This window comes from Budorcas taxicolor, chromosome 14 (genome assembly GCF_023091745.1).
Source record: "Budorcas taxicolor isolate Tak-1 chromosome 14, Takin1.1, whole genome shotgun sequence".
In the NCBI taxonomy this organism is placed as follows: Eukaryota; Metazoa; Chordata; class Mammalia; order Artiodactyla; family Bovidae; genus Budorcas; species Budorcas taxicolor.
The window spans coordinates 86808267-86823108 of NC_068923.1; the positions used below are offsets into that span (position 1 = coordinate 86808267).

The window sequence follows — 14842 nt, forward strand, 5'->3', positions numbered from 1 at the left end:
GCTGACATTTTATGGCTCTTTCTGATACCTGTCAGTTAACCAGAAAACTTATTTTTCCAGGGGTGATTTTTTCTTAAATCAGGCGCCACCCTCCGAATAAAGTTGCATTCCTATAGGGTGAGGGTGTAGTGAGTTACAATTAAGAAAGGAATTTACTTAACCTAAGGTTTAACATGATTAATCTTAAAGGTTAATACTTATTTATATGCTAGCTATATCCATTATAAGGGCAGGAATATGGAGATTTAGCAGCAAATATTGGCTCAACAAATGTAAACCCTTCACCAGTGTTTCCCTTAAGATCTATTTTGTCTTAAGATAGTGATAAAGTTACATTTTTGCATAGCAAGGACACAGTGATTTATAACAAAGTACAGTGGTCTATAATAAAAGAGAAAATTCATTAACTCAAAAAATCTAGTATTGCTAACATCAAAAACTACTATATTTCCTTTTCTATATTCCAAATACATTGATTAATATATTCCCAGGTGCCTAAGGATATGGAGGGCTGATGGCAATCATTGACTCATCAATGACAAAAGCCCTATGCTAATACTCCAAACTCTCTGTGCTGTTTATGATTGAGGGGTTGTCACACAACCTAGTCTGTCAGCAGAGAGGTTTGACCTGAGACATCCTTGTCACACCCAGGGCAGGGAATTAGCAGTAATTATTGGCAGGACAAATGAAAAAGCCCTTCACCAATATAATTCCTAATCAACCTACTAATACTATACTAATGATCTTCTAACTTCTCAAAAGAGTCTGTATTTAGAAAGTTTTAAAATATCCCGTGCCTCTCACAGTTGGGAGGCTGTAAACAATCACATGCGGCCGGACGAGCCTGATCAGGCAGGCCAGAGAACCTTCAGAGTTCGTAAGTTGAAACACTCTTATCACGCCCAGGAATTTTTATTAACTGGAGCTGCAAGTTAACTCCTTCTCTGAGAGAAATGGTTATGGGGGAGAGCTCCCCATAAAGTACTCTGGTTTTGGGGGTAGATGCTCGGGAACAGGGGGTTTCCTGAGGCTTGATCACACCTTTGCGTATGCCAAGCTTCCTTCCTCATGACCTTTGCCATGGGCAGAGTTCCTCACGCTGGCTCCCAACACTCAGTTATTAAATAGAAAAAGGATTAAATTTAAGATATTAAATAGTAGTAAGATGGTTTATAAAAGGATATGACATAAAAAATAAACATGCAAGCAAGCAAGCTATAATATTTTTACCTAACAAAAGTGTAGTCCTTTTGTTGCAATTATGTCTGCATCTCTGCACTGTTACATGAAACAGAGTAAGTCAGGGGTAAGATAGAGTACCTGATGTGGTTAGTGATGTCTGATTTTCTTACACTGTTATAGAAGTACCAATATAGATGATTCCATTTACAAGAAGTATTTAATTTTGATACTCTGTGCTCTAATATAGGAAGTCCATTAAAATATTGTTTATGTCTGAATATTAAAAAAATGATCCCTCAAGAAAAAGGGAGTTTCCCTTTATTTGAAAATTTGCAGAGTTTCTCATATTACAGAGTGCTTTCTCAGTTACTTTATTTCAGACAACAAGCATTGCTTTGATAAAACACTGTTGGAAGAAAGTCCTTACATCACACAAAACTAGCTGAATATTTCAACAGTGTAAGGCTCTGACTGCCCTATACCTAGGCCATTTCTCAGGGTTCTGTTTACAGTGAGAAACCTGGAGGGATGAAGTAGTATCTCCTTCCAAGGACAAAGAGCAGGGCTGCTGAAAGCTTCTTATAAAATGGGTGGATTCCTAAGTTCATTGTAACACTCCTCTCGGGAGGTACTGTCTGTGTCATCCCCATGGAACTTGGTATTAGGCGAGCTGCTGCAAACACAGTGAGGCTTACTGCTGGCTTTTCTCTGACCCAGGAGTCTCCTGTCTTCTGCCAACATCCATGAAATGGGTACAAGTTAACTTATTATCTTGTGATAAAATTGCAGACCCAAAAGATACATTAGCCTGAAACAAACATGGTAAATGAAAGTTTAGGAAATTATAAAGTTTAATTGTGTATTGGTATCTCTTTGCTTTAATTTGCATTTTCTTGATGATACATGATGATACTAAGCATCTTTCCATATGCGTATTTGCTCTCTATATTTCTTTGAGGAGGTATCTAATAAAGTCTTCAGCTGTTTTTAAAAATCAGGTTGTTTGTTTTCTTACTGTTGAATTTTAAGAGTTCTTTATATATTTTTGATAACAGTTCTTTGTAAGATTTATGTTTTGCAAATGTTTTCTCCCAGTCTGTGGTTTGTCTTTGCATTCTCCTGACATTATCTTTCACAGAGCAGAACTTTTTAATTTTAATGAAGTCTCACTTATCAATTATTTATTTCATGGATCACGCCTTTGGTGTTATATCTAAAAAGTCATCTCCATATCCAAGGCCATCTAGATGTTCTCCTATGTTATCTTCTAGGAGTTTTATACTTTTGCTTTTATATTTAGGTCTATGATCCATTGTGAGTTATTTTTTGTGAAAAGTATATGATCTGAGTGTAAATTCATTTTTTTTTATATGTGAATGTCCAGTTTCATCACCAGTTGTTGAAAAGACTGTAAGCTCCATCGTAAAAGATCAGTTGACTCTATTTATGTGAGTCCATTTCTGGGTTCTCTGTTCTCTTTCACTGATCTGTTTGTCTCTTTTTTTCGTCAGCACCACACTCTCTTGGTTACTGCCACTTTATATTAAGCCTTGAATTCTGGTAGTGTCAGTACTCTAATCTTGTTCTTCCTCAATATTGTGTGTTGGCTATTGTAAATTTTTTTCCTCTCTGTATAAACTTTAGAATCCATTTGTTGATATTCACAGAGTAACTGCTGGAAGTTATTTGGATTGCGTTTATTTTTATAGATCAAGTTGGGAAGAACTGACATGTTGACAATATTAAGTCTATCCATGAACATTAGTAATTTTTACTAGAAGGTAGAGAAACTAAAAGACTGGTCAGTTAATAGCTCTAACAAAAGAACTGACTATATAGAATGTTGAAACTATGGACTGATAAGAAGTTTTAGTAATTAGTTCTTGGGTTTACTTTTCTATTTTCTTCTATTCCCCAATATCTATGGATGACTAAGATGTGTTTATAGTATTACCTTAAGGAGAGTATTACCTTAAAGAGCTAAAAGATTGTGTTTTTAAATCTTTGAAAATTTTATTTAAACTGACAAAATGTAGGTTCTAAAATTTCCTGAGCTTCTCCAAAGAGATTTATAACCAAACACGATGAGGTTTCCCAGGTGGCTCAGTGGCAAAGAATCTGCCTACAGTGTAGGAGAACCAGGAAACACAGGTTCGATCCTTAGGTTGGGAAGATCCAAGTAGGAAATGGCAACCTGCTGCAGTATTCTAACCTGGAAAATTCCATGGACAGAGGAGCCTGGCAGGCTACAGTCCTTGAAGTCTCAAAGAGTCAGGCACAGTGGAGAGGCTGAGCACACACACATGGAAGCAAGTCTAATATGCAAATAGAATTTGATTTCTAATGGATGGTATTTCAACCATTTGTTACTTTTTTTTGTCAGTTTTGCTTTTACTTTTATCACTTTCTAAAAGTTTCTTTGTATTACTTTTTCTCTCAGCCATTTGTAATTCACATAATCGTTTGGTTTATATATACGTAATTGTCTCTTGTTAGGATTGCCTGCTCTTACATTATGTAGTTTTAGAAAATAAAGAACAGTTCTGCTGTTCTGTGTTGCACCTGTCATTATATTTATAGTAAAAGCATTCAGTCCTTTAGTCCCAGGTAAAACTCTTTAACAATACAAGTTGTATTATGGAAATTAAGCCTTTCTAGTTTTCTAGTCCAGATTGCCAAATTCTGTTTACAAATCTAATGTACAGTGTAGTATGTAATTATAATATACTTAATTTTTTATAGTTTTTACCCACCTGTTGATGAACCAGCTATTGAAAGTAAAAATATTGATCTATCAGGACGCCAGGAAAGAAAACAAATCTTCAAAGGGAAAACATTTGTCTTTCTAAATGCCAAGCAGGTAATGTTATAAGCTAAATTTTCCTGAAGAAAATGTTATAAACTAGGATAAATTATTATCAGTTATCAGTTATTAGTACATTTCCTTTTGAGATCTTGTGTCAATGTCTGAAGGGAAATAAAAAACTGCCTAGGCACCAGAACTTGCCCAGTGTTCATGTATATGACTGTGGCATTTCTTAATATCTGTTAATTGGCTGATTAATTAAGTTTATATAAATATATACAAGGAAGAGACCAAAAACTTTTAACTTCTAATTTGTTTGGTTAGTTAGCAGCTGCTGAATGTCTTCTATGTGATGAACTGAGAGTTCCAGAAGTTTATGTTATAGGTGGAAAAATGTAAATAAGCTCACAGTTCCAGAACTGTGTAATGAGGAACAGTAATGGTACCTAGTGAACTAGGGGTTTTCTCCTAATGGAAGCTCAGATTGTCCTGTCAAGAAGTAGGATCATTTAATTTTAAGCATGTATTCAAGAAATTAATTATGGCTGTTCATTACTTTTTTCCTTTTTTTCCCCCATTTTTAGCATAAAAAATTAAGTGCAGCAGTTATATTTGGAGGAGGAGATGCTAGGTTGATAACAGAAGAAAATAAAGAAGATGATAGTTTCTTTTCAGCTCCTGGAACTTGTGTTGTTGATGCAGGACTAACAGATTCACAGACTTTAATTCCTGACTCTCAGAAAAAATGGATTCATTCAATTATGGATATACTCCAAAGGTACAGAATTATTCTTTATTAGTTTTTTTCTTTTAAGGGAAAGTAGGTTATTCTATATGTAAATTATTTATACTCCACATAGTAATAGAAAGGCATATACAATCTCAAAAATGACAGAATGATCTTGGTTCGTTTCCAAGGCAAACCATTCAATATCCCAGTAATCCAAGTGTGTGCCCCAACCACTAATGTGGAAGAAGCTGAAGCTGAATAGTTCTATAAGACCTTCTAGGATTAACAACCCCCAAAAGATAACCTTTTCATCATAGGGGACTGGAATGCAAAAGTAGGAAGTCAGGAGATACCTGGACTAACAGGCAAGGTTGGCCTTGGAGTACAAAATGAAGTAGAGCAAAGACTAACAGTTTTTGCCAAGAGAACGCACTGGTATAGCAAACACCCTCTTCCAGCAACACAAGAGAAGCCTCTACACATGGACATCCCCAGATGGTCAACACCGAAATCAGATTGATTATATTCTTTGCAGACAAAGATGGAGAAGCTCTGTACAGTCAGCATAAACAAGACCAGGAGCTGACTGTGGCTCAGATCATGAACTCCTTATTGCCAAATTCAAACTTAAATTGAAGAAAGTAGGGAAAAACCACTAGACCTTTCAGGTATGACCTAGATCAAAGCCCTTATGATTATACTGTAGAAGTGACAAATAGATTCAAGGGATTAGATCTGATGGACGGAGTGTCTGAAGAACTATGGACGGAGGTTTGTAACATTGTACAGAGGTGGTGATCAAAACCATCCCCAAGAAAAAGAAATCCAAAAGGCAAAATGGTGGTCTGAGGAGACCTTACAAACAGCTGAGAGAAGAAGAGAAGTGAAGGGCAAAGGAGAAATGGAAAGATATATCCATCTGAATGCAGAGTTCCAAAGAATAACAAGGAGAGATAAGAAAGCCTTCTTAGGTGAACAATGCAAAGAAATAGAGGAAAACAATAGAATGGGAAAGACTAGACATCTTTTCAAGAAAATTAGAGATACCAAGGGAACATTTCATGCAAAGATGGGCACAATAAAGGACAGAAGTGATACGTACCTAGGGCACAATAAAGGACAGAAGTGATATGTACCTAATAGAAGCAGAAGATATTAAGAAGAGGTGGTAAGAATACACAGAAGAACTACACAAAAAAGATCTTAATGACCCAGATAACCACAATGGTGTGATCACTCACCTAGAGCCAGATATCCTGGAGTGTGAAGTCAAGTGGGCCTTAGGAAGAATTCCTACCAACAAACTAATGGAGGTGATGAAATTCCAGCTGATGTATTTCAAATCCTGAAAGATGATGCTGTTAAAAGTGCTGCACCCAATTTGCCAGCAAATTTGGAAAACTCAGCAGTGGCCACAGGACTGGAAAAGGTCAGTTTTCATTCCAATCCCAAAGAAAGGCAATGCCAAAGAATATTCAAACTACCACACAGTTGCATTCATCACATACTAACAAGGTAATGCTCAAAATTCTGCAAGCTAGGCTTCAACAGCAAATGAACAGAGAACTTCCAGATGTACAAACTGGATTTAGGAAAGGCAGAGGTAACAGATCAAATTGCAAACATTCGTTGGATTATAGAAAAAGCCAAGCAATTCCAGAAAGACATCTACTTCTGCTTCATTGACTACGCTAGAGCTTTTGACTGTGTGGATCACAACAAACTGTGGAAAAGTCTTTAGGAAATGAGTTACCAGACCACCTGATGTGTCTCCTGAGAAATTTGTATGGAGGTCAAGAAGCAACAGTTAGAACCAGACATGGAACAATGAAAACTGACTCATAGTTGGGAAAGGAGTACATCAGGGTTGTGTATTCTCACCCTATTGTCTTATTTAACTTCTGTGTAGAATATATCATGTGAAATGCCAGGCTATATGAAACTCAAACTGAAATCAACATTGCCGGGAGAAATATCAGTATCTCAAGATATGCAGATGACACCACCCTAATGGGAGAAGGCGAAGAGGAACTAGAGAGCCTCTTGATGAAAGTGAAATAGAAGAGTGAGAAAGTTGGCTTAAAATTCATCATTCAAAAAATGAAGATCATGGCATCCGGTCCCATCACTTCATGGCAGATAGGTGGGGAAAAAGATGGAAACTGTAACAGACTTTATTTTCTTGTGCTCCAAAATCACTGTGGACAGTGACTGCAGCCATGAAATTAAGACTTGCTCCTTGGAAGAAAAGCTATGGCAAACCTAGACAGTGTATTTTAAAAAGCGGAGACATCACTGAGACAAAGGTCCATACAGTCAAAAGCTGTGGTTTTTCTAGTAGCAATGTACAGATGTGAGAGTTGTACCAAAAAAAATGTAGAGTGCCAGAGAACTGGTGCTTTCTAATTGTGGTAGTGGAGAAGACTCTTGATAGAGATCAAACCAGTTAATACTGAAAGACATCAACCCTGAATATTCATTGGAAGGACTGATGCTGAAGCTCCAATACTTTGGCAGCCTGATGCAAAGAGCTGACTCATTGGAGAAGACCCTGATGCTGAGAAGGATTGAGGATAATATGACCCAGCAATCCCACTGCTGGGCATACACACCGAGGAAACCAGAACTGAAAGAGACACATATACCCCAATGTTCATTGCAACGCTATTTATAATAGCTAGGACATGGAAGCAAGCTAGATGTCCATCGGCAGACGGATGGATAAGGATATTGTGGTAAATACACACAATGGACTATTACTCAGTTATTAAAAAGAACTCATTTGAGTCAGTTCTAATGAGGTAGATGAAACAGGAGCCCATTATACAGAGTGAAGTTAAGTCAGAAAGAGAAACACCAATACAGTATATTAATGCATATATATGAAATTTAGAAAGATGGTAACAACAATCCTATATGCACCAATACAGTATATTAATGCATATATATGAAATTTAGAAAGATGGTAACAACAATCCTATATGCAAGGCAGCAAAAGGGACACAGATGTAAAGAACAGATTTTTGGACTTTGTGAGAGAAGGTGGGGTGGGATGATTTCAGAGAATAGCATTGAAATATATATATTACCATATGTAAAATAGATGACTAGTGCAAATTCGGTCCATGAAGCAGGGCACTCAAAGCTGGTGCTCTGGGACAACCCAGAGGGATGGGGTGGGGAGGGAGGTTCAGAATGAGGGGACACGTGTGCATCCGTGGGTAATTCATGTCAGTGTATGGCAAAAACCACCACAGTATTGTAAAGAAATTACCCTCCAATTAAATTAATTCATTAATAAACAAAGGTTAAGAAGGGAATGACAAGAGAATGTGATGGTTGGATGGCATCACCTACTCAAGGGACATGAGTTTGAGCAAACTTCGGGAGATAGTGAAGTTCTGCGAAGCCTGGTGTGCTGCAGTTCATGGGGTTGCAACTAGTTGCACATGACTGAGCAACTGAATCATAACATATACAAGAATTATTATAAAGATTTTATTGTATATGGTTTGAAAATTTATTGTGACTTAGTATGCTTAAAGTAGAATAGATATATCCATGATAATTTTCTCTCAATACATATTTTCTGCCTCTTTTGTTACTTTAATAGAATTTTCAGAATATACATCTCTTTATAAAGTAGTATTTGTTTTCCTCTAGATTATGTAGTTGAGAAAGTTAAAACTCAAATATAAAATGTTTTCTGAAATAACCTAGAAATGTATTTTTCCCTGGATGATTAGTACCCATTGAAAATTTATATAAAAATTTTTATCCCTCCTGTATATATAGGCTACTATAGGAATGGGCTTCCCTGGGAGCCCAGTTGGTAAAGAATCTGCCTGCAATTCAGGAGAACCCGGTCTGATTTCTGCATCAGGAAGATCTGCTGGAGAAGGAATAGGGTACCCACTCCAGAATTCTTGGGCTTCCCTGGTGGCTCAGCTGGTAAAGAATCTGCCTGGAACGCGGGAGACCTGGGTTCAATCCCTGGGTTGGGAAGATCCCCTGGAGAAGGGAAAGGCTACTCACTCCAGTATTCTGGCCTGGAGAATTCCACGGACTGTATAGTCCATGGGGTTGCAAAGAGTTGGACACGACTGAGTGACTTTCACTTTCACTTTTCATAGGAAAGCAGAAAAAGAAGTATCAAATATACTAGAATAGTGTTTGTAATTGGGGAAGGACCATTTGAAAGCACTAAAGCAAGGATTTTTTTCCTGGACTCTTTATTGGTATTAATAATCTTTGAAGTACAAAGTAAGAAATCAGCCTTGGCAGTCTGTTGACTAAATTCTTATTCACTTAGTAAAACATTATTAGGGCTTATGGTATTTGTATGTATAAAATGTCCATAAATAAACAAGCTGTCTCCAGTGTTCATTTTTCTTATCCCAGGAGTTCTTCTGACCATGAAGGACTTTTAAAAAAAGTGAATTTGCTGAAGTAAAAAATTAAACTTCAGTCTGTGTCCCATAAATATTTTGCTTAATGGAGATGTAGTAACTGCTGTGAAAAAGGAAATACCTGTGTAACAAAAGTACCATCATATTACTGTAACCAAAATGTACTATAATTATGTTTTAGGCACTGGGGATATAATGGTAAACAAGATAGCCATGGTTGTCTAGAGGAAAAGACAGATAGAGACAAGTAAACAGATAACTACAAATGTGTATAAGGAAGCAGAGTAACAGAGCAGGCGGGGAGAAGTTTATTCTAAATAGAGAAAGCTTCTTTCAGGCAGTATTTTACCTATGACCCGTTTTTAAAAGACATGCCGGACAACAGCAATAATAACTTACTTACTGTAAGCTGGTCCTCTTTTAAGCATTTTACATATATTAAGGCATATTTTACATATTTAAGCCACACAGAATCCTGTGTATTTTTTTGTCATGATTCTCATTGTGCAGAAAGGGCAAAAGGGGATTTGAGTAGAACATGGGGACTGATGAGAGGAGCCAGCGTGTTAACCTGCGGAGTCTGGGTCCGGAGCCCGTTCCATCTTGCTGCCTTTCATGTATAGGGACCCTGAGGTAAGAACAGAGCCAGGGTGCAAGGTTGCTCAGAGGCTGGTGACCAGATCATGAGGTGACATTTTGTTCTATAGTCTTCGGCCCCTGTTTCAGTTTGGTTTTGGAAGGAGGATGATTTTACAGTTTGAGAAAGACTATCACTTAAAATAACACCTGTCCAGTTAGTCTAAGTCATTGATTGTCATGGAAAGTGCAGTTATAGCAAACCAGTAACTTCAGCTATTGACTGAATTTCATACAATCTGCCAACATTGGGATTGGTTAGTGCCATGACTCTGTTGATTCGTTGTCAGAAGTGGCTCTAGGATATCAGTTAAATATCTCTGAAAAAGATTAGAAGCCTAGGGGAACAATATAACCGTGATGTTTGTCCTTGCTGAGATGTGTTCCCAGTATCTTAGTCCAAATTTAGGAACTCTTTTTGTTGCTGATTTTTTTCTTTCTTTATCCTCTCTGCCCTCTCTTCTCACCTGCTCCATGGCTTTGCATAAAATTGAATGAATTACAATCTTTGGATTATATGATACACTGTCATCATTGAACTAAAATAATATATATTAATTTTGTTCACTAATTATTTTAAATAAATTTCTGTTATTGTAAACTATTGAGACCATCTTTGTATGTTTCCTGCTGGTACTTGTGCAGGATTTTCTTTGGGATGTATTACTACATTACTAGGGTTAGAACATTCAACAGTATCAAACTATTTTGCACTTTATACTTCTACCCATGGTATATAAGAGATCAAGTTAGATGCACACCATTTTCAAGACTTGGTATTTTCAGACTATCATTTTTGCCAATTTAATGGATATTTAATCATATCTTGTGATTTTGATTTATATTTCTCTGATCATGCTGCTGCTTGCTTCAGTTGCTTCAGTCGTGTCTGACTCTGTGCAACCCCATAGACGGCAGCCCACCAGGCTCCCCCGTCCCTGGGATTCTCCAGGCAAGAACACTGGAGTGGGTTGCCATTTCCTTCTCCAATGCATGATCATAGGTGATGGCTAACATTTCTTCAAATGTTTATTGGACATTTAGTTTTCCTCCTTTGTGAAATACATGTCTCTCGCCCAGTTTTTTGTTGGGATAGTTGTATTCGTTTTATTAAGGTAGAGATTTCCCCAGTTTTATATGTTCTTCTGTGTGTGTGGTGTCTGTGTATATATATTAATAGTTCTCTAATTTTATTACATGTGTAGGTTTGTGTGCTCGCCATAGGTAAGATACAGGACAGTTCCATCACCACAAGAATCCCTCATGTTGTTCCTTTATAACCACACATCCCTCCCCACTTCCCACTCCCTGTCTTTAAACTTTGGCAACCAATAAATTTGTTCTCCATTTCTAAAATTTTATTGTTAAAAAAATATACATATAAATGAAATCATCACAGCATATACCCTTTTAGAATTTTGTTTTCACTCACCATGATTCCTCAGAGATTCATCTAGGTTTTGTATATCAGTCCTTTTTTATTGCTGAGTAGTGTTTCATGGTATCAACAACCATATATGGGTATTTTAAATTACATTTTCCAGTTTACTGTTGATGTATAGAAGTTCAGCTGACATTGATAATAATATCATATCCCACCACCTTGTCAGACTACCCTTTATTTCTGATTTATCTGTAGTCTTTTTTTCTGTAAACCATATCATCTGAAATGGTATTTCTCTCCTTTTTAATCCTTATGCCTTTGGTACTGCTCTCTGTTATTCTCTTTCTCTCTTGGTTTTGGATGAACTGGGACATCCAAAGTGGTGATGGTAGCCACATTTATCTTACTATTGACTTTTAAAAGAATGCTTCCAGTGTTTCTCCATTTAAGATGATGTATGTCTGTATAACATTGTTACGAAGTGTGTATTTTATAAAGCCCATCTTTATAACTGATTTTCATAATATAGTATATAGTTTCAGAAGTGTTAGTAGCATAGTAAATTTTGAATTGCCTAAAATATTAAGTAGGTATTCATATATATCATCTGATGATACTTTTTAAAATCTGGGTTTTTTTTTTAGTATTGTTATAATTGCACAAAGTTAAAGTCTAATTTAAATTGTTGTTTAGTCGCTAAATTGTGTCTGATTCTTTGTGACCCCATGGACTGCAGCCTCTAGGCTTCCCTGTCCTTCACCATCTCCTAGAGTTTGCTCAAACTCATGTTAATTGAGTCAGTGATGCCATCCAACCATCTCATCCTGTGTCCCTCCCTTCTCCTGCCTTCAATCTTTCCCAGCATCAGGGTCTTTTCCAGTGAGTCAGCTCTTCGCATCAGGTGGCCAAAGTATTGGAACTTCAGCATCAGTCCTTCCAATGAATATTCAGGGTTGCTTTCAAAAAAATGAATGTTAAGCATTTGAAAAAATATCTTTAAACTACTTCAGCCACTTAAAATACATATGCATATATATATATTATTTATTCTGTGGTATGGATATACTGCAGTTTGTTGAATCATCCACCCATGAAAGAACGTGTGCGTTTTTTCAGTTTTTGTTACAAATAAAGCTGCTGTGAATATTTGTGTACAGGTTTCTGTGTGAGCATAAGTTTCATTTCTCTGGAATAAATGCCCACAAGTGCAGTTTCTGGATTTTAAGGTAATTGCATATTTGTGTGGCTTAAAAAATTTTTTTTCTTTATATATTCTTGACATTAATCCTTTTGTCACTTTTATATATTACAGAATCTGTTACCACTTTGTAAAGTATCTTTTTATTGGGTTGATGAGTGAAAGTCCTTAACTTTAGTATCCTAAAAGTTAACTGTCTTTCATTGTCAGTATTTTTTTTTTTAATTTTACTTAAATCTCTTTCTACTCACAGATCAAAAAGATATTCTCTTCAATTTTTTATTAATATTTTGATATTTTGGTTTTGAAATTTATCTTTAATCTGTCTGAGACTCATTCTATTTTATACCAAGGGACCTTAAATGCATGGGAACATATTTGGCTTTTGTCTGTTCCATTGAGCAGTATAACTGTTCTTGTACCAATACCACGTTTACCACATTGTCTTAATTACTAGAACAATTTAAGCCTTCAAATCTAGTAGGACAGATCTTTTCTTTCTGCTCTTCTTCAAAAGCATCCTGGCTATTCTTGGCTTTTTATTTTTCCATATACGTTTTAGAGTCATCTTTTTAAAAACTTTACAAAACCAAAATTTTTCATTTTACAAAGAAAAATGAAACATTTTTCAAATGTTAAACATTTGAAAAAGACCTTTTAAGCTACTATAACCACTTAAAATATCTCTGTAATACATATTAAAAAGGGTTTTAAAGCCCTTGAAACTTGAGGTGTAGTTTCTATATAGCATTATTAAGTTAAATTATATTTGGTTTATGTCATTATTCACATTACAGAATAACAAAAAATGAGTTCACCATAGATTCCTTTAATAAGATTCAGTTATACATGTAAATTTTGTCAAATGATTTGATTTACTAAAGTTAAAATTATAATACATATATAGATGTATAGTTCTTTGTACTTTTTTCCCCTCCTTCTCTCCCCTCCCCTTTTTCTTTCTCTCTTTTAAGTCTTAGGATTCTAGTAATCATAGATTTGCTTTAAAAAAATTATTTTATTGCTTCATCTGAATGTTACTGTTCTTGGTGTGAAAATTATAGAGTTTTAGAACTGGAAGGATCTATATCCCTTAGCTTAGATCTGTATTTTACAGGTGAAATAATTGAATTACTAAAAGGTGATGAACTTGCACAATGTAATGTTGCTCCAGTGAATAAGCTAGTACTATGCTGCTGCTGCTGCTAAGTCGCTTCAGTTGTGTCTGACTCTGTGAGACCCCATAGACGGCAGCCCACCAAGGCTCCCCTGTCCCTGGGATTCTCCAGGCAAGAACACTGGAGTGGGTTGCCATTTCCTTCTCCAGTGCATGAAAGTGGAAAGTGAAAGGGAAGTTGCTCAGTCGTGTCCGACTCTTAGCAACCCCACGGACTGCAGCCCACCAGGCTCCTCCGTCCATGGGATTTTCCAGGCAAGAGTACTGGAGTGGGGTGCCATTGCCTTCTCCAAGCTAGTACTATATGTATTTGCAATTCTCTCTGTACCATAAATTGTGATATTACCTGAGGGGAAAAAAGGATAGATTCAGTTGATATCATCTTAATAAAAATTGTTAATTTTAATGTATTATTATGCTTAAACTATTTTATTCTAACAGGCAGGGTCTTAGACCTATTCCAGAAGCAGAAATTGGATTAGCAGTTATTTTTGTTACTACAGAGAATTACTGTGATCCACAGGGCCAGCCCAGTACAGGTAATTAAAATATTATTTTATTGATTCTTCAGCAACTTTATATGTAAATGGATGATAAGCTATATGTACATTATACTTACCATCTTTTAAAGGTCATATGTTTATCTGTTCATTTATTCATTCAATAAATATTTGTGGCTACTAAGTACTTGGCACGGTTGTAAGTACTGAAGGATCAGTGGTGAATAAAGTAAACAAGATACCTTTACTGTGAGCTTTATATCCTAGAAGTCAGGATTCAGACAGTTAACAAGCATACACATCTGATAAGTTCTGTTAAGGCCAAGTACAAAGGGAAGGCTGAAAAGTGACGTGATAGTGACTGGGAGTAGGCTCTTTTAGATTGGGAGTCAAGTATGGTCTCACTTAGTATGTCATGTTTGAGCACCTTATGTCCTGAAGTGATGGGGAAAGGCAGCAATGGAAGGATCTGGGTAGCAGAATTCCAGGTAGAAGGAACAGATCACAATCACACCTGTGTGGAGAATGGATTCCAAAGGCCCCAGATGGAAGTGGGAACATGAGTAGAAGCTCCTGTGAAGGTCCAGTTGAGAGGAGCCTGGTGCCTTGGACCAAGGTGGGCAGCACAGTAGAGAGCAGAAAAACAAATGGAGGCCAGGTTTTGGAGCTAGACCCAGCAGGTCTTGCCTGTGTAGGATTTAGAAACAACTTAGATCCAGTCTTTTGGCATGAATAACTGGTTGGATGATGGTGCCATTTATGCAGATAAAGAATACATATTATAATCATCTCCACGTTGACTGTTACAAAGCCATTT

The 14842-nt window shown here is 36.5% G+C and overlaps 1 protein-coding gene across 1 annotated transcript in view; it reads left to right on the forward strand.

Annotated features, from left to right (window-relative positions):
• The window catches only part of NBN (nibrin), a 59999-nt gene that overhangs the window by 18248 nt on the left and 26909 nt on the right, over nucleotides 1–14842 (forward strand). Inside the window, exons 6-8 of the mRNA XM_052651828.1 lie at nucleotides 3928–4045; nucleotides 4576–4769; nucleotides 13967–14064. Of these exons, the coding sequence (XP_052507788.1) occupies nucleotides 3928–4045; nucleotides 4576–4769; nucleotides 13967–14064 (410 nt within the window). The remainder of the gene's footprint in view (nucleotides 1–3927; nucleotides 4046–4575; nucleotides 4770–13966; nucleotides 14065–14842) is intronic.